A 22,080-nucleotide genomic window follows, 5' to 3' on the forward strand; every position below is an offset into this window, starting at 1 on the left:
GCTCCAGCAGCACAAGCTCTCCTCTATGCCAGGCTCCAGCAGCACAAGCTCTCCTCTATGCCAGGCTCCAGCAGCACAAGCTCTCCTCTATGCCAGGCTCCAGCAGCACAAGCTCTCCTCTATGCCAGGCTCCAGCAGCACAAGCTCTCCTCTATGCCAGGCTCCAGCAGCACAAGCTCTCCTCTATGCCAGGCTCCAGCAGCACAAGCTTTCCTCTATGCCAGGCTCCAGCAGCACAAGCTCTCCTCTATGCCAGGCTCCAGCAGCACAAGCTCTCCTCTATGCCAGGCTCCAGCAGCACAAGCTCTCCTCCATGCCAGGCCCCAGCAGCACAAGCTCTCCTCCATGCCAGGCCCCAGCAGCACAAACTCTCCTCTATGCCAGGCCCCAGCAGCACAAGCTCTCCTCTATGCCAGGCCCCAGCAGCACAAGCTCTCCTCTATGCCAGACCCCAGCAGCACAAACTCTCCTCTATGCCACGCTCCAGCAGCACAAGCTCTCCTCTATGCCAGGCCCCAGCAGCACAAGCTCTCCTCTATGCCAGACCCCTACTCAGCAGCAATGGCACAAGCTGCCTGCCTGCAGCTGCATATGGCACAACACTGGGACTTCACGCCACCTCCCTGTGGAGACAGCAGTCTGCCACCAAGCCGCACACTGGGAGAGCTGGGAGGGGAATACCTGCGAATAAATTGGAGCATGGGCGTACACAAGTGCAGAGGGGCGTTCCACATGCCGCCATTTTTCATAAGGGAAAGTTCAAAGTAAAAACCCCCTCACTGGTGACTGCGTTGTACACAGGGAATCACTGCCGGCGCACATGAGCAGAGACCTTGTGTTATTATCATACATGATGTGTGGACTAGTCCCCATCACATGTAAAGAAACAAGCAATGCCCTCGTTAAAGATGGCCGCGCACACTTCAGGCTCAGACTCTGACGTCACCAAAACATGGGCACGTCACAGGGGGAGCAGTTTGCACTTGACAGCGATGCGCGCTCCCGAGCCACGCCCCTTGGGATAGAATATTGACACAGTGAAGCGCGCCCACGTGAGGTGCAAGCCCAGTGCGTGGTCCGAACGTTCCCCGGGAATTCCGTGTGGGCCGGCGGGGGCGCGCCTTCATTCTGAGCAGAGCGCGGCGGCCCGGGGTGAGCGGTGCAGCCTCCCAGCAGCTCTCAGATGTGCTCTCGGGATAGCCTGGATCGTTCCCGGGAGGCTGCGCTCCCTGCTGGTATATGTCCGCCCCGCAGACACACGCTTGGCCCCGGTGCATGGTGCTGCTGAGACCCCCCTCCTCCCGCTGCTATGTCTTCACAACACTCCAGTCACCCGGAGACTCGCAAGTTCACCAGGGCGCTCAGCAAGCCCGGCACTGCAGCGGAGCTCCGGCAGAGCGTCTCCGAGGTGGTGAGGGGCTCCGTGCTTCTGGTGAGTGCCCGGGGGCGGTGGGTCTGTCTGGTGTGGGGAGGGGAGAGCAGGGCACATGGCCACAGCTCAGCTGTTGCTGGACAGAGTGCTGCCAGTGCCCCAAGAGCCGGGCAGAGTGCTGCCAGTGCCCCAAGAGCCGGGCAGAGTGCTGCCAGTGCCCCAAGAGCCGGGCAGAGTGCTGCCAGTGCCCCAAGAGCCGGGCAGAGTGCTGCCAGTGCCCCAAGAGCCGGGCAGAGTGCTGCCAGTGCCCCAAGAGCCGGGCAGAGTGCTGCCAGTGCCCCAAGAGCCGGGCAGAGTGCTGCCAGTGCCCCAAGAGCCGGGCAGAGTGCTGCCAGTGCCCCAAGAGCCGGGCAGAGTGCTGCCAGTGCCCCAAGAGCCGGGCAGAGTGCTGCCAGTGCCCCAAGAGCCGGGCAGAGTGCTGCCAGTGCCCCAAGAGCCGGGCAGAGTGCTGCCAGTGCCCCAAGAGCCGGGCAGAGTGCTGCCAGTGCCCCAAGAGCCGGGCAGAGTGCTGCCAGTGCCCCAAGAGCCGGGCAGAGTGCTGCCAGTGCCCCAAGAGCCGGGCAGAGTGCTGCCAGTGCCCCAAGAGCCGGGCAGAGTGCTGCCAGTGCCCCAAGAGCCGGGCAGAGTGCTGCCAGTGCCCCAAGATCCAGGCAGAGTGCTGCCTGTGCCCCAAGAGCCGGGCAGAGTGCTGCCAGTGCCCCAAGATCCAGGCAGAGTGCTGCCTGTGCCCCAAGAGCCGGGCAGAGTGCTGCCAGTGCCCCAAGAGCCGGGCAGAGTGCTGCCAGTGTCCCAAGAGCCGGGCAGAGTGCTGCCAGTGTCCCAAGAGCCGGGCAGAGTGCTGCCAGTGTCCCAAGAGCCGGGCAGAGTGCTGCCAGTGTCCCAAGAGCCGGGCAGAGTGCTGCCAGTGTCCCAAGAGCCGGGCAGAGTGCTGCCAGTGTGTCCCAAGAGCCGGGCAGAGTGCTGCCAGTGTGTCCCAAGAGCCGGGCAGAGTGCTGCCAGTGTCCCAAGAGCCGGGCAGAGTGCTGCCAGTGTGTCCCAAGAGCCGGGCAGAGTGCTGCCAGTGTCCCAAGAGCCGGGCAGAGTGCTGCCAGTGTCCCAAGAGCCGGGCAGAGTGCTGCCAGTGTCCCAAGAGCCGGGCAGAGTGCTGCCAGTGCCCCAAGAGCCGGGCAGAGTGCTGCCAGTGCCCCAAGAGCCGGGCAGAGTGCTGCCAGTGCCCCAAGAGCCGGGCAGAGTGCTGCCAGTGCCCCAAGAGCCGGGCAGAGTGCTGCCAGTGCCCCAAGAGCCGGGCAGAGTGCTGCCAGTGCCCCAAGAGCCGGGCAGAGTGCTGCCAGTGCCCCAAGAGCCGGGCAGAGTGCTGCCAGTGCCCCAAGAGCCGGGCAGAGTGCTGCCAGTGCCCCAAGAGCCGGGCAGAGTGCTGCCAGTGCCCCAAGAGCCGGGCAGAGTGCTGCCAGTGCCCCAAGAGCCGGGCAGAGTGCTGCCAGTGCCCCAAGAGCCGGGCAGAGTGCTGCCAGTGCCCCAAGAGCCGGGCAGAGTGCTGCCAGTGCCCCAAGAGCCGGGCAGGGTGCTGCCAGTGCCCCAAGATCCGGGCAGGGTGCTGCAAGTGCCCCAAGATCCGGGCAGGGTGCTGCCAGTGCCCCAACAGCAGGGCAGAGTGCTAGCAGTGACCCAACAGCAGGGCAGAGAGCTAGCAGTGCCCTGAACCATCTTGGCCAGTGCACTCCTGATGACTGGTCATACCAGCCTGGTGAGGTCAGTTCTTGTGCTCGGTCATTACATTCTGACCAGAGCAGTTTTTGTGCCAGGTCATGCCATCTTGGCCAGCGCCGTCCTATTGACCAGTCATGAAGACTTACCTAGAGGAACCATAAAGCCCCCCTCACACCATTTTGATCTAGACAGTCTTGGTACCCAGTTATAACAGATGGTCCGGTGCTTGCGGTTGACCCGGCTTCGCTGGCATGCTCTGCGTCTTACTACATCATTTTCTTATGTAACCTTTGCGCACTGTGTTGCTTGATGGGACATGTGTGGCAGTGGATTTTCTGGGTATTTCTGATTTATTAACCTCTAAAATCTGCAGCTACATAACAGCGATTCTTACACAGATTGTGGGCAGTCGCTGTGTGATTACAGGACATTGGTCTGTGATTGGTAACTGGCATGGCTGGAGCCAGCACCAAGGTTGGCATTTGTGGGCTCTTCATCCAAGCCACATGCCCTTATCATTGTATGATGTTCCCTGGCTCGGGTCACACATTACACTGTACCCCACTTTATGGGCACGGAGGAGCAGTCTCGTGTATGCTGTACAGGTTAGGGGTTGCTGAGAACGCTGGCACTAGTTCTTATAAGGTCCATTATTATTATGCTGATCTTTCTCTATTCTACACACAAGTAGTGTAATCTTACCACGAGAAAGTAGATTCCCTCCACAGACATCAATAAATATATATATATATGTGTGTGTGTATATATATATATATATATATATATATATATATATATATATATATATATATATATATATATATATATATATATATATTTTGTATATGTGGACACGGCCAGCGCTGTGTAGTGGGATGGATAGCCTGCCGGCCCACTTGTAAGCCAGCGCTGTCCAGCATAGTCACTAGACACTCTCCAGATGTGTCCCAGAATGGCCTGGCATATACAACAGCGGATCTGGGCGAATCCCAAGAGCCTCTGTAACTGCTAAGTGACTGTGGGGGTTTCCTATAGATGTCTATGAAAGGGATTGCACAGTGGATCACTGTCAGGTGAAGCTTGTTAAGCCTCCATCTCTCTCCTGATGCCCGCATGCACTTCGTTGAGCATGCATGTGTTCTCGGCAGGAAGAGAGCAGTGAGCAGGCGCCGGTCACCTGTAGCAGCAGGAGCAGGCGCCGGTCACCTGTAGCAACAGCAGCAGCAGGCGCCGATCACCTGTATCAGCAGCAGCAGGCGCCGGTCACCTGAGGCAGCAGCAGGCGCCGGTCACCTGAGGCAGCAGCAGGCGCCGGTCACCTGAGGCAGCAGCAGGCCCCGGTCACCTGTAGCAGCAGCAGGCGCCGATCACCTGTAGCAGCAGCAGCAGCAGGCGCCGATCACCTGTAGCAGCAGCAGCGGGCGCCGGTCACCTGTAGCAGCAGCAGCGGGCGCCGGTCACCTGTAGCAGCAGCAGCAGGCACCGGTCACCTGTAGCAGCGGGCGCCGGTCACCTGAGGCAGCAGCGGGCGCCGGTCACCTGAGGCAGCAACAGCAGGCATCGGTGACCTGTAGTAGCTGGTATACCTTGCATCTAATTTACACTGCCAGCTTAACAGATCTAAATAATATAGTATGTATATCGTTTATATTGAGAATTTTATTACATGTTCCTCTTTAAAAAGGACCTTCCACCGGATCAGAAGTGGCCAGTCTTTGCTCTTATTTCATGTGCATGCTCCCCTGACTCTGCCATTTTTTATTTTTTTTAATCCTCCGTATGGCCCCAGAGATATTGATCTTTTGTTTAGCGCTTATTTCTGGGATCTTTACTAAAGGGGTGTGGCTCACAGGATTCTCTGGGGGCGTGACTTCAAGGGGCGCTGTATTATTATCCTGAGACATGCCCCCTTGGTAAGGCCATAAACTTCAGCATCATTTTTAATAGGCCATATCTGTAGCTGAGTGGCAGATTAAAAAAAGGCAAAACAAAGCAATAATCGTGGGGCAGCAGGGATAAGATAACAGCAAAAACTATCTGCTTTTGTCCTGGTGGCAGGATCCCTTTAAGGCACTGTTCGTCCCTCCCCACTGACATACCTCTTATTTTAGCAGCAATACTGTAGCACTGCAAAAAAAAAGTGGTCTTGTTGTCCCTAGCAACCAGTCAGCGTGATTCTCTTACTGGCACTGTGACAGTGGTTGGCCACCGTGGCTTGTATCTGACTTGGTCCTGTGTGGACGGCGTTCCGAGCACTTCCTTCATTCCTCTCAGTGCCTGTTGTTTCTCATGTATTGTGTGAAGTCGCTCGCACTTACAGTAGTTTGGGGTGAGCCGCACTTTCTACATAAGGGGCCGCCATGTTAGGGGGAGCTTAGGCTGGTTCCCCTGGCAGGTTACACATAATCTTGGGTATTGGGTCCGCGCTGGACTGATGACTTGTGGAAAAGCGGGAAGTGTCAGAAGCCGTGTGTAAATAGTGCTGGATTTCTGTGGGCCTTTATGGCGTTCCTCTTCTCACATGTGTGCTTTGTTCTGACCTGGCGTCTGCAGCGTGACGTCCTGTGAACATGGCGCGGCCGCAGTATGAGGGATGTGTGTGTACTTGCTCAGGGGTATGTCATACACAGTTCAGGAGCCCGCATTTCCTGTCACTACCTCATTGGATTGTGAGACGTGCCCCCCGCCATGGTAGGATATGTGTAGTGATGGTTGCCTTACATATGACGGAGCGATGGATATCAGGTGTCAGCTATGGAATGGGAGACATGAGGCATTACGGTGTGTGAGTAATGCGCCACGCCGTGTGAGTGATGGGCTGTGTGCTCCGAGGCAGTGCCCACGCACCAAGGAAACGTCACTCTCACTTTTTGCTGTGTTTGCACTTCAGTTTGGTAAGAATTCTTTTTCCATGATTAAAAAAAAGAAACTCCAGCTTTCACATATAATCTGTCACCAGGTTTTCCTCTGTAACCTGACAGCATAATAATGTAAAAAGAAAAAAAGGCTTTGGTACCGTGTTAGCCAGGTAAACAAATAATGCTCTCGGTGAGAAAGACAAGATAATCTTGTAGTTATGATACCATTAAATGGTTAACAAAAATAAAATATATGATGTTACAAGGCAAGCTTTCAGGACTTCTTAGGTCTCTAACTCTGGCATGACAAAGTTTCTGAAGAAACAAATATATGCACAAACAAACAACACAAAAATGTGATGAGCGTGAAGGATCCACGCCACGCCGCCTGATGTGAATATTACGTCAGCGGGACCACGTGGTAAGGCCTCCCCACTAGTACCAACGTGGCCCTCCACACCCCCTGTAAGGTCAGCTTGCCACAGGTTTACAGTTTGTTTTTTGTGTTTGTTTGTGCATATATTTGTGTTTCTTCAGAAACTTTGTCATGCCTGAGGTAGAGACCTAAGAAGTCCTGAAAGCTTGCCTTGTAACATCATTTATTTTTGTTCGCCATTAGTGATGAGCGAGTGTACTTGTTGCTTGGGTGATCTCTGAGTATTTTTGACTGCTCGGAGATTTAGTTTTCATCGCAGCAGCTGAATGATTTACAGCTACTAGCCTGCTTGATTACATGTGGGGATTCCGTAGCAACCAGGCAACCCCCACATGTACTCAGCCTGGCTAGTAGCTGTAAATCATTCAGCTGCCATGATGAAAACTAAATCTCCAAGCAGTCAAAAATACTCAGAGGTCACCCGAGCAACGAGTATACTCGCTCATCACTATTAGCCATTAAAAGGTATCAAAACTACAAGATTACGGTATCTTGTTTTTTACACTGAGAGCATCATATTGCAGAGACAGGGAACCTGGTATCAGCGATGTGTCACTTTCCAGGCTGCTTGCTGTAGTTTTGGTAAAAAGATTATCCCTAGAGGTCTAGTAAACCTGCTGCCATGTAGTCCTCCATATTCATGAGCGCTGTATTACCCTGCCCCCACTGATTAACATCTTTCCTCCTATGCACAGTGTACACAGTAATCTGCCTATCGGTGGTGTGGGTGGGGTTATACAGAGCTCAGCATGTATACAGCTATACAGCTCCTAGATCTGCAGCAGAGAAAGCAGGGATTTTCTAAAAACTACAGCAATCAGCCCAGTAAGTGGCACATCACTGCAATCGGGGTCTCTGCCTCTAAATTTTGCTGCTTCAGATGAGTTAGCAAAAACATGGTGCCAGATCCTCTTTAGGGTATGTGCACACGTTGCGGTTTCTGCTGCGGATTTGGAAAATCCGCAGTGCAAAACCACTGCGGTTTTCACTGCGGATTTTATCGCGGTTTCTTCTGCGGATTCCTTTGCGGGTTTTCAACTGCACTTTCCTATTGGTGCATGTTGAAAACCGCTGCGGAATCCGCAGAAAGAATTGACATGCTGCGGAAAATAATCCGCTGCATTTCCGCGCGGATTTTTCCGCATGTGCACAGCGTTTTTTTTTTCCCATTGGTTTACATGGTACTGTAAACTTTGGGAAAACTGCTGCGGATCCGCAGCGTCGAATCCGCTGCGGATCCGCAGCGTGTGCACATACCCTTATAGGGGTTTTCCGAGACTTTAAAGGGATCCTGTCAATTTGTACGTACAGTCCGTTCTGTGGACTGCATGCTATAAGATAAGGAATGCCTGTTGTTTGTGCACGAGTCTAGTGGACAGTCCTACGTAGTGGTTGACAGCTATCTGCTTGAACATTCAAACAAGGTACACTGCCAGTCTCTGAATAGGACCACCCAGTGGACTCATGCATAAATTACTCCAGGGATTTCTGCAAATAAAATGCTAGTTTTACTGAAGCCTCTGCCTCAAAAATGGATGTCAAACTTCTGAGTTCCTCCGGCTCTATACTGTCCTGCCTGCAGGTCGGATACCATTTTCAACATGACAAATTCCCTTTAATATTGACGACCTGTTGTTAAGAGAGGTCGGTGGGGTTTGATACGCAGCATCTCCAATCTGAATGGAGCCATACACAGCCACTGGATTATGTACGAAGCTGTGCCTGATATTCAGTCACGTAGTGCTTGCTGATGTGCCACAGCACCTACAATCAGCCAATCAGTGGGGGTGCTGGAAGTACAAATCCCACTGATGTGATATTGATGAACTGTACCATGGGAAAGCCACTCGTATCAATGTCCCTGAACACCCTTGTACCATCTCGTGATTAGAAGTGTTTTTTTCCCAGTCCATGATAAATCGAGTATGCCATGAATATGGCATCTGAATGTTGTGTCCCCCACAGATCACAGTGAAGGATCTTATGCTGCTTCCATTGGTGTCTCATGGCTTCACAATTTGGATGGTGAGCTATTATTATGCAAAAAGCACACCAGCCCCCATTTATTTTAGTGATTTGTAGACATTCCTGGACCTCCGCTGCTATCATTGTGCCATAAATGTTTGTCATGAGGAAAACTTTTTATGCTCATAAACACATTGGTCATTAAGGATATGTTCAGACTATCAGTAAATGCTGCGGATTGGACGCTGCGTACTTGTGCAGCATCCAGCCTGCAACGCCCAGCTGTTACAGCATAGTGGATGAGTGGATGGGATTTCAAGAAAGCCCATCTCCACTATACGTGCACAGACGCCCGCGGACTCTAACATGCAGCGCGTCTCTCCAGACCGCAGCATATCTATTGGACGCGGTGATTCTGCACGGTTCAGTGAACACCTGCGGATTTACCTGCATTCATTAGATGGCAGAGCTTTGGACGCAGCGAACATACACCTCAACTAAAGCACTGCCACTTCCTGATCGTCTGCACATACACAAAGACGTTTTCTCCTTATGTATTGTATATGGTGACGTTATTCATATTTCTATGTACCTGTCTTCATGTAAAATGCTGTGTTGCAATTTGTATTAAAGGTAAGGTACCGCGTTTGTAGATCATTAATAAAAAACTGTAATGTAGCATAACATGCTGCTATAACCAAGTTTTAAATGCATGTGAAACAGATTTTGTGTGTTATATGTGTTTAAAGAAGGAACTGGGGGCTGACATCTTGGTTTTGCAGCAGTAGCAGGGCACTAACAGTGTCATTTTACAGCACCCCATGGACATAGGAGATAATAGACCGGCGAGGACCCTATCTATAACATTGGAGAGGTGTTAGCAGTGAGCTGGGCACGCCTCTGTGGGCTGCACAACTCACTGCTGTAGGTGTGACTAGCAGCCATTTTATTATAGCCCAGTGCTCTCTGCCCAGCTCCACTTACTCTCTATCACAGGAGCTCCATTCACTCCATTAAGCTGCATTCCCAGCCTGCAGAGAGAGCTGACACCTGACACCTCTCAGCCATACAATGTATCTCTCCCCTCCCTCCACAATGCCGGCCATTCACTGCAGACCTGGAGCTCCTTCTTATCTTACTGAGGGATGAGTCACAGACAGCTCTGCACAGACAATGCTGCTCCATACACACCACATAAACTAACTGTGCTTCTGATGCAGTAACTGCTGGTGATAGCAGATCACAGGGCAGTCACACACAAAATGGCTCTGCCCTGTGATGCTGCTCTTCATTCTGCCCCAGGGATATTAGACCACCCAAAAGGGGAGGGAAATGCTGATGTCAGCAGTTACTGCCCAGATTTTCCAGCTAACAGTAAAGCTGGTAAGTCTTACTATAGCTGCTTGAGGTCTAAAACGGAAAATGCTCCCCCTAGTGGTCAATATATATATTTGTAAGAAAATATATAATATTTTTCATATAGAAATGTTTGCAAGCAGTGCAAACATTGCATTAGTACATTTTATTTACTATTTTAAGCTTAATTTCACACAAAAACAAACTACAAGAAAACTGGTGGCACCTTCCCTTTAAGCAGCACCTCGGGGACAGCTGGATTTATGAGACAGTTGTCCCATGAAGCTGTTCAGAGTTCCTCTTCTGAATTCTTCAGTAAGGATGGTTTCACATACAGCAGTTTGGTGAAAAAATACATTTTTTTGCAATGTTTTCATAAAAGATTTTTGTGATTACAAAAAGTTGCAACTACAAAATTAAGGCTGGAGTAACACTAGTGTATAAAAAAATCAGTCCGATGTTGATGCAGAAAAATAAGACGAGTGTTGTGCTATAACAATGTGATATTTCTCAACTAGCTCCATATGACATGCATATGCAATGCATTACCATCATCTTTTACATACTGTAATTCTCTATGTAATTTAAAGGGAATCTGTCACACTCTGGGATGTATATGACCTATTAATGTGTACATACAGGTAATTGAAGTGTTACACTACTCCTACCTGTATCAGTGCAAAAACACCCAGACTCATATTGGTCAGTATGCCAAGCAATGAATGCCTAGCTACTTACATACCGCTCCATGATAATGCTATTCAAAGAGGAGAAACATTGGAGTTTTTTTTCAAAATTTCTGTAACAACCTTTATTGAAACAGACCATCAAACATATATTAACGAACAAGATTTAAAAGATGTGATGAAAAAGGACACTAACACTGGCCGCACTCAGTGCTAAATGTAATACTAAAGGGCTTCAATCAACATGATATTTTAAGGACCCCATCACCTACAATGTCCATCCACCTGCTCCCAAAGGTTAATGGAGGGAGGACATTAATCAATATAGCTCAGTGGCTGTTGTAGAATTTTCTCTGGGGATTCCTCTCCCATACTGCCCCCTTAATATATATGGTCACAAAAATCTACCTATGTTAAGTTGAATAAAAGGGTCATCTTACCCAGACTGAGGCACACCGCCGGATGCTCCCCTTTTATTCAACATAACATTGGTTGATTTTTGTGACCATATATATTAAGGGGGCAGTATGGGAGAGGAATCCCCAGAGAAGATTCTACAACAGCCACTGAGCTATATTGATTAATGTCCTCCCTCCATTAACCTTTGGGAGCAGGTGGATGGACATTGTAGGTGATGGGGTCCTTAAAATATCATGTTGATTGAAGCCCTTTAGTATTACATTTAGCACTGAGTGCGGCCAGTGTTGGTGTCCTTTTTAATCACATCTTTTAAATCTTGTTTGTTAATATATGTTTGATGGTCTGTTTCAATGAAGGTTGTTATAGAAATTTTACCAAAAACCCCAATGTTTCTCCTTTTTGAAAATACTCCTACCTGTATGCCTCATATTAATGGTCTTGTTGCTGAGAATTCTTATATTCTTTCTTTATGTTAATGTTTTCTTCCAGGCTCCGGGGCGTGCGGTGCCTGGAAGAAATCCCTGCCTCCTGTTTTCATCACAATACTAAGCCCCACCCATGCGCGTCAGTTATGGCCCCGGAATCCCGGGCCTGCACTCCCTCAGAGATCCAGATCTAATCCTCCCATCTGTGAGCACTGTATTCAGGGATCTTCTGCTGCGCTGCGAGTCACTGTGACCTCCGGTGTGCATGCTGATAAAGTGCTCTCCTCACTCCCTGCCTGCATAGTCATCGCTAGGAACCATGTGTGCATAGCGATGATTATGCAGGGAGGAAGTTGGGAGAGCACTTTATCGGCGCGCACACCGGAGGTCACTGGAGCGGAAGTCGCCTGCACAGAAGAGATCTGTAAACGCATCGCCCGTAGAAGGGAGGATGAGGTATTTCTGAGGGAGTGCAGGGCGCAGGATTTCAAGTATTAAAATGAAGACAGGAGGCAGGGATTTCGTCAAGGCACCGCACGCCCCGGAGCCTAGAAGAAATCATTAGCATAAAGACAGAATATAACATTTCTCAGCAACAAGACCATTAACATGAGGTATACAGGTAAGACTAGCTTAACATTTCCATTACCTGTGTGCTCATAATAATAGGTCATATATGTCCCGGGGGTGACTGATTTCCTTTAAAGCTAGTTTTCTAACTAATAAAGCAACCTTATATACAGATATAGATGGAAAGAGACAGAGAGCTATAGATAGCCGTAAGATATTTAATATGCTCTATGGTACTTATCTGGCAGCTTTTTAGGAATAAATGTAAAAAAAAAAAAAAAATGTTGAGTGCCAATAGCCATGAAGCTTCCCAGCCTATTACTATCTGCCCCCAGCTTTTTACTTAGCATTTACTGGTTATTAAAAAGTGAGGACCCTAAAAAATTGATGTGGGTCCTCACCTATTTTTAATAACCAGCAAAGGCTAAGCAGACAGCTGTGGGCTGACATTATGTTGGAAAGTTCCATGGACATAGGCCCCATTTTTACCTAATATGATCAGCCTTCAGCTGCCCCACAAATGGTGCATTCATTAGATGTGCCAATCCTGGCGCTTAGCCTCGGATTTTCTCGATTGCCCTGGTGAGTTGGCAATCTGGGTAATGGTTTTGGAGTTTGTCAGCTGAGTAATGTCTTCATTCATCAACCCCAGAGGTTAGTAATGGAGAGGTGTCTATAAGACACCCCCATTGCTAACCCCTTAGTCAAAAGACAGAAACACAGACACACACACAAAAGTCCTTTATTTATAAAAAGCACTTCCCAACAATTTCCTGCTTTTACCCATTTGTTACCAAAAAAAGTAATCCCAGGGTCCGCTGTAATCGATTTGGAGGTCCCATGACAATCCCCATTTCTTCGTTCAGTGTATGGAGCCCTGTTCAGAGAACGATGCTCCATACACTGGAATAGCATCCGCTGCTGGGTCTCCCGCTTCGCAGTGCGACAACTCAGCCCACAGCTGTCTGCTTAGTCTTTGCTGGTTATTAACCCCTTTCTGCCATTAGACGTACTATTCCATCCATGTTACCCGGGCCCTAATTCCCAGGGACAGAATAGTACGTCTAACGCGATCAGCCGTTCTCACGGGGGGAGTGCGGCCGGGTGTCACCTGACTATCACAGCTGACATCTGGCACTATGGTCATGTCCTCCCTGCAGGCCCCGGATCCAAGATGGCCGCAGGACTCCTTCCAGGTCCTACAGGGAGGTGGCTTGCAAGCGCCTGCTCAGAGCAGTGCCTGTCAGATCGCTGATCTGACACAGTACATAGCAAAGTGTCAGATCAGCGATCTGACACTAAAACATGATGTCCCACACTGGGACAAAGCAAAAAAGTAAAAAAAAAAAATACTAAGTAAATAATAAAAAGAAATATATATATATATATATATATATATATATATATATATATATTGTTCCAATAAATACATTTCTTTATGTAAATTAAAAAAATAAATAAATAAAAGTACACATATTTAGTATCGCCGCATCCGCAACGACCCGACCTATAAAACTGTCCCACTAGTTAACCCCTTCAGTGAACACCGTAAAAAAAAAAAAAACTAGGCAAAAAACAATGCTTTATCATCATACTGCCGAACAAAAGTGGAATAACACGCGATCAAAAAGACAAATATAAATAATCATTGTACCGCAGAAAAAAGTCATCTTGTCCCGCAAAAAACGAGCCACCATACAGCGTCATCAGCGAAAAAGTAAAAAAGTTATAGCCCTCAGAATAAAGCGATGCAAAAATAATTATTTTTTTTATATAAAATAGTTTTTATTGTATAAAAGCGCAAAAGCATAAAGAAATTATATAAATGAGATATCGCTGTAATCATACTAACCCGAAGAATAAAACTGCTTTATCCATTTTACCAAACGCGGAATGGTATAAATGCCTCCCCCAGAAGAATTTCACGAATTGCTGGGTTTTGTTCATTCTGCCTAACAGAAATCGGAATAAAAAGCGATCAAAAAATGTCATGTGCAAGAAAATGATACCAATAAAAATAAAAACGTCAACTCATCCCGCAAAAAACAAGACCTCACATGACTCTGTGGACCAAAATATGGAAAAATTAACGTGCTCAGAATGTGGTAATGCAAAAAATATTTTTTGCAATAAAAAGCGTCTTTTAATGTGTGACAGCTGCCAAACATAAAATAAAAGGAAAAAGAAATCCAGCTTCCAAAAATATCAAAATTTATTGAAGATAAAATCCAAAGTCCAATGACATGGTTCACAGGAGAATGAGTAGCAGCAGGCTTGCCTGCTGCTACTCATTCTCCTGTGAACCATGTCATTGGACTTTGGATTTTATCTTCAATAAATTTTGATATTTTTGGAAGCTGGATTTCTTTTTCCTTTTATCTTATCGTTCCACGTGATGACTGCACGGTATCCGGGCTTCCCCACAACAAATGCCTAATAGGTGAGCTGGTTTTCACTATTTTTCCTTGCCAAACATAAAAACCCGCTATAAAAACCCGCTATGAATAGTAAATCAAACCCCCCATTATCACCTTTTAGTTAGGGAAAAATAATAAACTAAAAAAATGTATTTATTTTCATTTTCCCGTTAGGGTTGGGGCTAAAGTTAGGGTTGGGGTCAAAGTTAGGGTTGGGGCTAAGGTTAGGATTGGGGCTAGAGTTGGGGTTAGGGTTTGGATTACGTTTACGGTTGGGTTAGCGGTGTGTCAGGGTTAGGGGTATGGTTAAGGGTGTGTTGGGGTTGGGATTAGGGTTAGGGGTGTGTTGGGGTTAGGGGTGTGGTTAGGGTTGGGATTAGGCTTAGGGGTGTGTTGGAGTTAGGAATGGAGTTAGAATTGGGAGGTTTCCACTGTTTAGGCACACCAGGGGCTCTGCAAACGCAACATGACGTCCGATCTCAATCCATACAATTCTGCGTTGAAAAAGTAAAACTGTGCTCCTTCCCTTCCGAGCTCTGCCGTGCGCCCAAACAATGGTTCCCCCCCACATATGGGGTATCAGCGTACTCAGGACAAATTGGACAATAACTTTTGGGGTCCAATTTCTCCTGTTACCAAAGGGAAAATACAAAACTGGGGGGCAAAAAAAACATTTTTGTGGAAAAAAAAGATTGTTTATTTTCACAGCTCTGCGTTATAAACTTTAGTGAAACACTTGGGGGTTCAAAGTGATCACCACAATCTAGATAAGTTCCTTGGGGGGTCTAGTTTCCAATATGGGGTCACTTGTGGGGGGTTTCTACTGTTTAGGTACATCAGGGGCTCTGCAAACGCAACGTGACGCCCGCAGACCATTCCATCAAAGTCTGCATTCCAAAACGCCACTTCTTCCCTTCCGAGCTCTGCCATGCGCCCAAACAGTAGTTTTCTCCCACATATGGGATATCAGCGTACTCAGGACAAATTGCACAACAACTTTTGGGGTCCATATTTGTCCAGATACCCTTGGGAAAATACAAAATTGGCAGCTAAAAGATCATTTTTGTGGAAAAAAAAAGGATTTTTTAATTTTCACAGCTCTACATTATAAACTTCTGTGAAGCACTTGGGGGTTCAAAGTGCTCACCACACATCTAGATAAGTTCCTTAGGGGGTCTACTTTCCAAAATGGTGTCACTTTTTGGGGGTTTCCACTGTTTAGGCACATCAGGGGCTCTCCAAACGTGACATGGCGTCCGATCTCAATTCCAGCTAATTTTGCATTGAAAAGTCAAATGGCGCTCCTTCCCTTCCGAGCTCTGCCATGCGCCCAAACAGTGGTTTACCCCCACATATGGGGTATCGGCATACTCAGGACAAATTGTACAACAACTTTTGGGGTCCAATTTCTCCTGTTAGCCTTGGTAAAATAAAACAAATTGGATCAGAAGTAATTTTTCCGTGAAAAAAAGTTAAATGTTAATTTTTTTTTAAAAAAAACATTCCAAAAATTCCTGTGAAACAACTGAAGGGTTAATAAACTTCTTGAATGTGGTTTTGAGCACCTTGAGGGGTGCAGTTTTTAGAATGGTGTCACACTTGGGTATTTTCTATCATACAGACCCCTTAAAGTGACTTCAAATGTGATGTGGTCCCTAAAAAAAAAAAATGGTGCTGTATAAATGAGAAATTGCTGGTCAACTTTTAACTCTTATAACTCCCTAACAAAAAAAAATTTTGGTTCCAAAATTGTGCTGATGTAAAGTAGACATGTGGGAAATGTTACTTATTAAGTATTTTGTGTGACATATGTCTGTGATTTAAGGGCATGAAAATTGCGAAATTTTCGCCAAATTTCCGTTTGTTTCACAAATAAACTCAAGTAATGTCAAGAAAATTTTACCACTAGCATGAAGTACAATATGTCACGAGAAAACAGTGTCAGAATCACCGGGATCCGTTGAAGCGTTCCAGAGTTAAAACCTCATAAAGGGACAGTGGTCAGAATTGTAAAACTTGGCCCTGTCATTAACATGCAAACCACCATTGGGGGTAAAGGGGTTAAAATAAGGGGGATCCCATGTCTTTTTTTAGGGTCCCCCTTTTTAATAACCAGTAAAGGCTAAGCAGACAGCTGGGAGCCAATATTAATAGGTTATATAGGTCCATGGATATTGGCACCTTCACCGCATAGAAAGACCAGCAGCTGTCTGCTTTCCCTTAGCTTGTTAATAAAAATAAGGAGGACCTCAACTCCATTCTTTAATTCATTAATTTATTTATTAGCTAAATGGTAGTACAGAAAACTGTGCACGTAAAGCACTGATTCATGGGTGGACAATACCGCCTGTGCAACCGCACAGGGGCCCAGAGCGGGAGTGGGCCCCCAACGGGCATACAAAGCAATGAATGTGAATGACAGTCGGCGGTAGTATTACTGCTAAATGGAGAGGCAGGGGGGCCCGCTCTGCTGCACACATGTGATATGACAGTTAAACGGGCCCCCCTCCTCACCTGCTAGTATATATTATGCTGCTGTCCAGCCGGCTGTCACTGCTGTGGTCTGCGGTGAGGTGACTGGTAGCAGACACTGGAGAGGAGGGAGGGGGAGGGCCTCTCAGTACCAGTGAGTCACTGAAGTTTGCTTTGCTTGTGACTCACTGTTGCTGTGCAGGGGCAGTAGTTTGTGCACTCTTCCCAGAGCCTCAGTGATCCGCGGGACTGGGCCTTTACATTACACATGAAAATGGGGGGTGAGGGGAGTAATGAATTAATCACTGGACTAGGTAGGGGAAGGGCCAGCCCCCCTGGAATAAATGTATTAAAATGATCGATCCACTATATAGGGGGTGGATGGGGATAGAGATCTACATAGCGCCTGGTACATGTTTAAGGTTATATAGAGTGCACAGTGACATTTGTGCATGGTTACCTCTCAGTCAATCACACACTACCTTACAAGCACATCTGTGATTGGCTGACAAGTGTCTTCTGTGCAGATATGACATCAATTGCATGACTGCTTTGTGTTATATTCAGTTGTTAAGTATGGAACTTAAATTTATTATTTAGAGATGATAGTTGTGTTCTAAACTGGTAAATATTACAACCTATATGTTTACATAACTTTGTTGCGCTATGGAGGGGGGGGGGGCCGGGAAGATTTCTTGCACAGGGGCCCTCTGCAGTCTGTGTCCGCCCCTGACATTTCTATATATCTGTTGTATCTACTCTATTCTGGCTGTGAATTTACTGGCTGATGAAAAGTGTTTCCTTTGACATCTGTGCATAAAAATCTGACTGCATACGCATGGTCCATGTGCTGTGCATTTTTTTTTCCTCATACCCATTGACTTGCATTGGCGAGTGATATCCTATTCTCGTATCCATTTTTTTTCCGCTCAGTCCGATCGGGACTGAGAAAAAACTTGCAAATGAGTACTGACTCACTTAATAATATTGGTCCGAGTGCAATGTGTTGTTTTCTCGCATTGCACTTGTCCGATTTGTATGCTCGTGTGAGTGAGCCCTAAGGATAAGTCATTGCGAAGCTATTTAGTGCACCCACCCACTGTGTTTTTGTAGTAAATATTGTGAGGCAGTGACCTCTGTTACAGCTCGGGGGTGCTGCTTGGGCTCCCCAGAATGCGCACGGTGGCGTAGCGAGGCCATGAGGGGGTATTGCAGTCACAGGTGTAGCTGCGATTGCAATGGTGAAGCAGTGACCGATGTCACAGTATGGGGTCGCTGTGTGTTCTCCCCAGGTTGTGCGTGTAGACGTATGAAGTCCATAGGTGTGCATGGCAGTCACGGGTATAGCGGTGACTGCAATGCAGTTTAATAATAATAAAAATAAGTTTTAGCCTTGGACATGTTAGTGTCCAAGACAGATTTAGGGAAAACATGCTCTGGGTTTTGTGTTGTGAAACTGACTGCAGTATGTTACTGGTGCAGTCCGTTTCATTTCTGGTCCCTGTTTTCCATGTGGCAGGAAGGCATAGGTTTGTTTGTTAAAAACCCTGCAGTAAAGGGTATGGGTGTGTCAGGGTCAGAGTCAGTGTCCCACTGGTGTTTGGAGCCGGACAGAGCAAGAGGCTCTACGGAGCTTTGTCGGTGTGCGGTAACACAGGACAGAGCTGAGCCAAGCAGCCAGGGGAGCTGAGGCACCTGGCATCCATAGCTAACAAATCGCTGCCGCCACCCACGGGAACTGGTCAGAGGAGGACCAGCATGTTTAGTGGCTGAAAACCAATGGAGTTGTGAATACAAGCTGTGTGAGTAAAGAGACTGTGATACAGTGGTGCAGGACACCCACGGGAACTAGTCTGAGGAGGACTGGCGTGTGTAGTGTCTGCAACACATGAACCTGTGTGTATAAGAGAATTGTTCACGACCTGCAGTCGCCCCACGGAAACTGGGCAAAGAGAAGTCCGGCTTGTGTAGGGACTGTGACTTATAAGATGCCGTGTATTATATAATGCAATGTTTATGTGAAGTAAACATTAATTCTATGCACTTGTGAGGAATGGACTGTGTGAAGTAACACATTAAAGGAATGTTTTGTGTTTGAACTTTGTGGGTCACTGCCTCCTCACTGCGTATGTGTGCTACTGCAGCACTGCAATATTCTTAGCGTTGCTATATTTAAGATTATAAAACTGCCATATGCCACCACCAGAGGAAAAACATACCATATGTAGTAACTGATAATGTGCACACTCCTTCTGTATATGAATACCTGGGAGTTTTACCTGTGATCCCTTAGGTCTAGTCTTGCGGGCCACAATACAGTGTACATTGTACTGATAATGTATAGGCCCACTTGTAGATTGTAATTGTACACCCATCCAGAATTCACACATCCATGTTTCAAACGGGCAGTGCAGGGTTACAGCACATAAATGGCATCAGTGTGCTGTCCATTCACATCAGACACATGCATTGTAATGTGTTAGTTTGGTCCGCAATGTATCCAGGTGCTATCGGTTATAAAAACATATAGGATATGTATGATAGAAATGATGAGGCCAAAATTATGACTCGCGGCTATCACACTATTTGAATTGCAGTATACTTGTAGCTTCCGCTATTAGGTTAGTTTTACACCCTTAGTGGTGGACCTACACTATCATATGCCAGTCATGTTGGCATGGGCAGGCTTCATAACTACGAGTTGAAGAGCTTTTATGGTTCCAGAAAATCCTTCATCCCCGGCTTGCAGTCTATGTAAGAAAAACAAAAACTGTTCTTTCCTTAACTGCCCTTGGTCCAGCGCTGAGTCTCTGCCGCTGCTCCCCGTGTCTGTGGTTGCCTGCAGTACTGCTGTGATCAGAGAATAATGGACATTTGGAGCAGCGGCGTATACTAAACCCAGGGAGAATGAGTGAAGCAGAATCTGTGTGTTTTGTTATACAAACTGCAGCCAGGTGACAGGGTTTTCTAAAACTGTGAAGCCCCTTTAGTGGTTAAAGCTCAACATTTGATAAAAGTTAGTTATAAGTATTGCTTTTTTTTGTATTCTGTTCGTGATTGTTTTGCAGTATCAGGTGTATAAACTATGATCTTGTAGTTAGATTTTTAATTCTCCCCTGGTGTTCGGTTTCAGAAGGAAACCTGATATGCTTGTGCTAAAGGTAGAGGCATACGTTTCCCAAGTGTGACTACCTCTGTGCCCTAAATACAATGCCATATGGGCCTTCGTGGCAAAGCGTCTCTTTTTATCTGTAAACCCCCTACTTTTCTATATACACCATGCTCATGGTAACTGTGACGAGCAGTATGTACTAGATTCCTAGTCATAGCTTTCCTTTCTAGATCTCTAGTAATAGTAGCTCTTTCAGGCCAGAAGTGCTTGCTCCATCTTTCACAGAAAGGAAAAGAGCTGAAGTACAAAAGACCTGACCTAACAAGAGAGCCAAACAATTACACAAGATTAACCTAAAGTTTTGGCACCATCAGCTGGTAAAAAAGGCTGGGAACTGGGATTTTGCCCTCCTAGGATGGTAACTTGGCCCACAGTACCAGCTGTGAGAACATGCAGACATGCTAGTAAACATGCTGATGCTTTGGACACCTCTGCGCTCCATGTGTTCTGATCTCTATGCTGATTGGTGATTTTGCTCGGCTGGTGGGCAGCAAAAATGTAAACTGTGGGATGCGGTAGTCATTCTCCATTGTGTCTGACACATTGAGAAAGCTTCAACTGAGGGGACTTTTTATAATGAACTCTGAAACAAAGGCTTTCCTTCTTTCAGGTTCCTGGAAGGATGTGTGCAGTGTCTGACACCACAGGCTTCCTACCAATAATGCAAGAAATGGTGAAACAATCCCATCTTCACCTATACTGCCTACACAATGAGGGGCAATAGCGGGATTCCTAAATTTCACTTGTCCAGTAATCATCAGGTAGAACAGATCCAGCAGAAATCCATTGACAAAAAAGTTGCGGACACAACTTTTTTTTTGTCAGTTTAAAAATAATTCAATTCAACAGCGTACCGGTAATTTTTTTAAAGTGAAACTGTCAACAGTTTTGGCCGATAGAAGATACGGCCATCACCTTTCAGGGCTGATGTATGGTATTCTATAATGCTGTATATAAGGCCCCAACCCGACCTGCAAGAGAAGAAAAATAAGTTTTATTACCCTCACCCACGGGGCGGTCCGGTCTGATGGGTGTCACTTGTCTTGGTCCGCCGCCTCCCATCTTATGATCGCCACCCTCCTGCTTGCTTTTTGTGGATGGTGCAAACCTGCATCATCCACACAGTCTCCCCGGCATCGCGCTCCTGAGCAGGCGTACTTCTCTGCCCTGACTAGGGCAGAGTAAGGTGCCGCAGTGTGCAGGCATCGGGGTTCTTTGACCTTTCCTGGCACCTGTGCACTGCAGTCCTTTGCTCTGCTCTCAACAGGGCAGAGAAGTACGCCTGCGCAGGAGCGCGATGCCAGGGAGCCTGTGTAGATGATGCAGGTTTGCGTCATCCACAAGAAGTAAGCAGGAGGGTGGCGATCATAAGAAGATGGGAGGAGCCGGACCAAGACCAGTGACACCCCTAGGACCGGACCACCCCGCAGCTGAATATAATAAGCTTTTTTTTTTTTTTTCTCCAGTTCTTCCAGGTTGGGTTGGGTGCAGATATACAGCATTATAGAATGCTGAATATCAGCCCTGAAAGGTGATGGCTGCAATTTATATTGGCCAAAACTGCTGACAGGTTCCCTTTAAGGCTACTTTCACACATCAGTCTTTTGCCGTCAGGCAGGATCCGGCGAATTTTTTTAAAAAACGGTTCCATTGCAAATTGTGAAAAACGGATGCAACTGATCCTTTTTTTTTTTTTTTTTTTTTTTTTTAAATTAACCCAGGAATAGAGTTTCGACTTCCTGTTGCGGGGGAAAGGGGAGGAGAGAGAGAGAGAGGTAAAAAAAAAATAATGTGCATGATTTGTAAGGAGAATGCATGAAAAACCGGATTTGGAGGCCGGATTCATCATTTCACATCTCAGTTTCATAAGTTTTTTTGCCGGACAGAAAAAACGTTCCTCTGTATGTTTTTTCCGTCCGCCGGAAACAGCTTTTTTGACGGATCCGGCAAAAAACGGATGAAATGTGAGGCCATCAGGCGCAATCCTGTGCTAATACAACTCTATGAGAAAAAAACTGATCTGTTTTTTTCAAAACTCGCCGGATTGTGCCTGACGGCAAAAACCTGATGTGTGAAAGTAGCCTAACATTGCAGTCTATGGAAAGCTGATCCTTTTAAATGACCATCATTTTTTCTTTTATAGGAAAGGGATCAGTTTTTTGCT

The 22,080-nt window shown here is 47.0% G+C and overlaps 1 protein-coding gene across 5 annotated transcripts in view; it reads left to right on the forward strand.

Moving 5' to 3' along the window:
• Nucleotides 1-1,031: 1,031 nt before the first annotated feature.
• DOCK9 (dedicator of cytokinesis 9) overlaps nucleotides 1,032-22,080 on the forward strand; it is a 310,144-nt gene continuing 289,095 nt past the window's right edge. For all 5 annotated transcript variants that reach the window (XM_077297092.1, XM_077297094.1, XM_077297097.1 and 2 more), the window contains exon 1: nucleotides 1,032-1,432. In XM_077297092.1, the coding sequence (XP_077153207.1) occupies nucleotides 1,310-1,432 (123 nt within the window). In that variant the 5' untranslated portion in view covers nucleotides 1,032-1,309. The remainder of the gene's footprint in view (nucleotides 1,433-22,080) is intronic.

Source organism: Ranitomeya variabilis, chromosome 3, assembly GCF_051348905.1.
Source record: "Ranitomeya variabilis isolate aRanVar5 chromosome 3, aRanVar5.hap1, whole genome shotgun sequence".
Lineage (NCBI taxonomy): Eukaryota > Metazoa > Chordata > Amphibia > Anura > Dendrobatidae > Ranitomeya > Ranitomeya variabilis.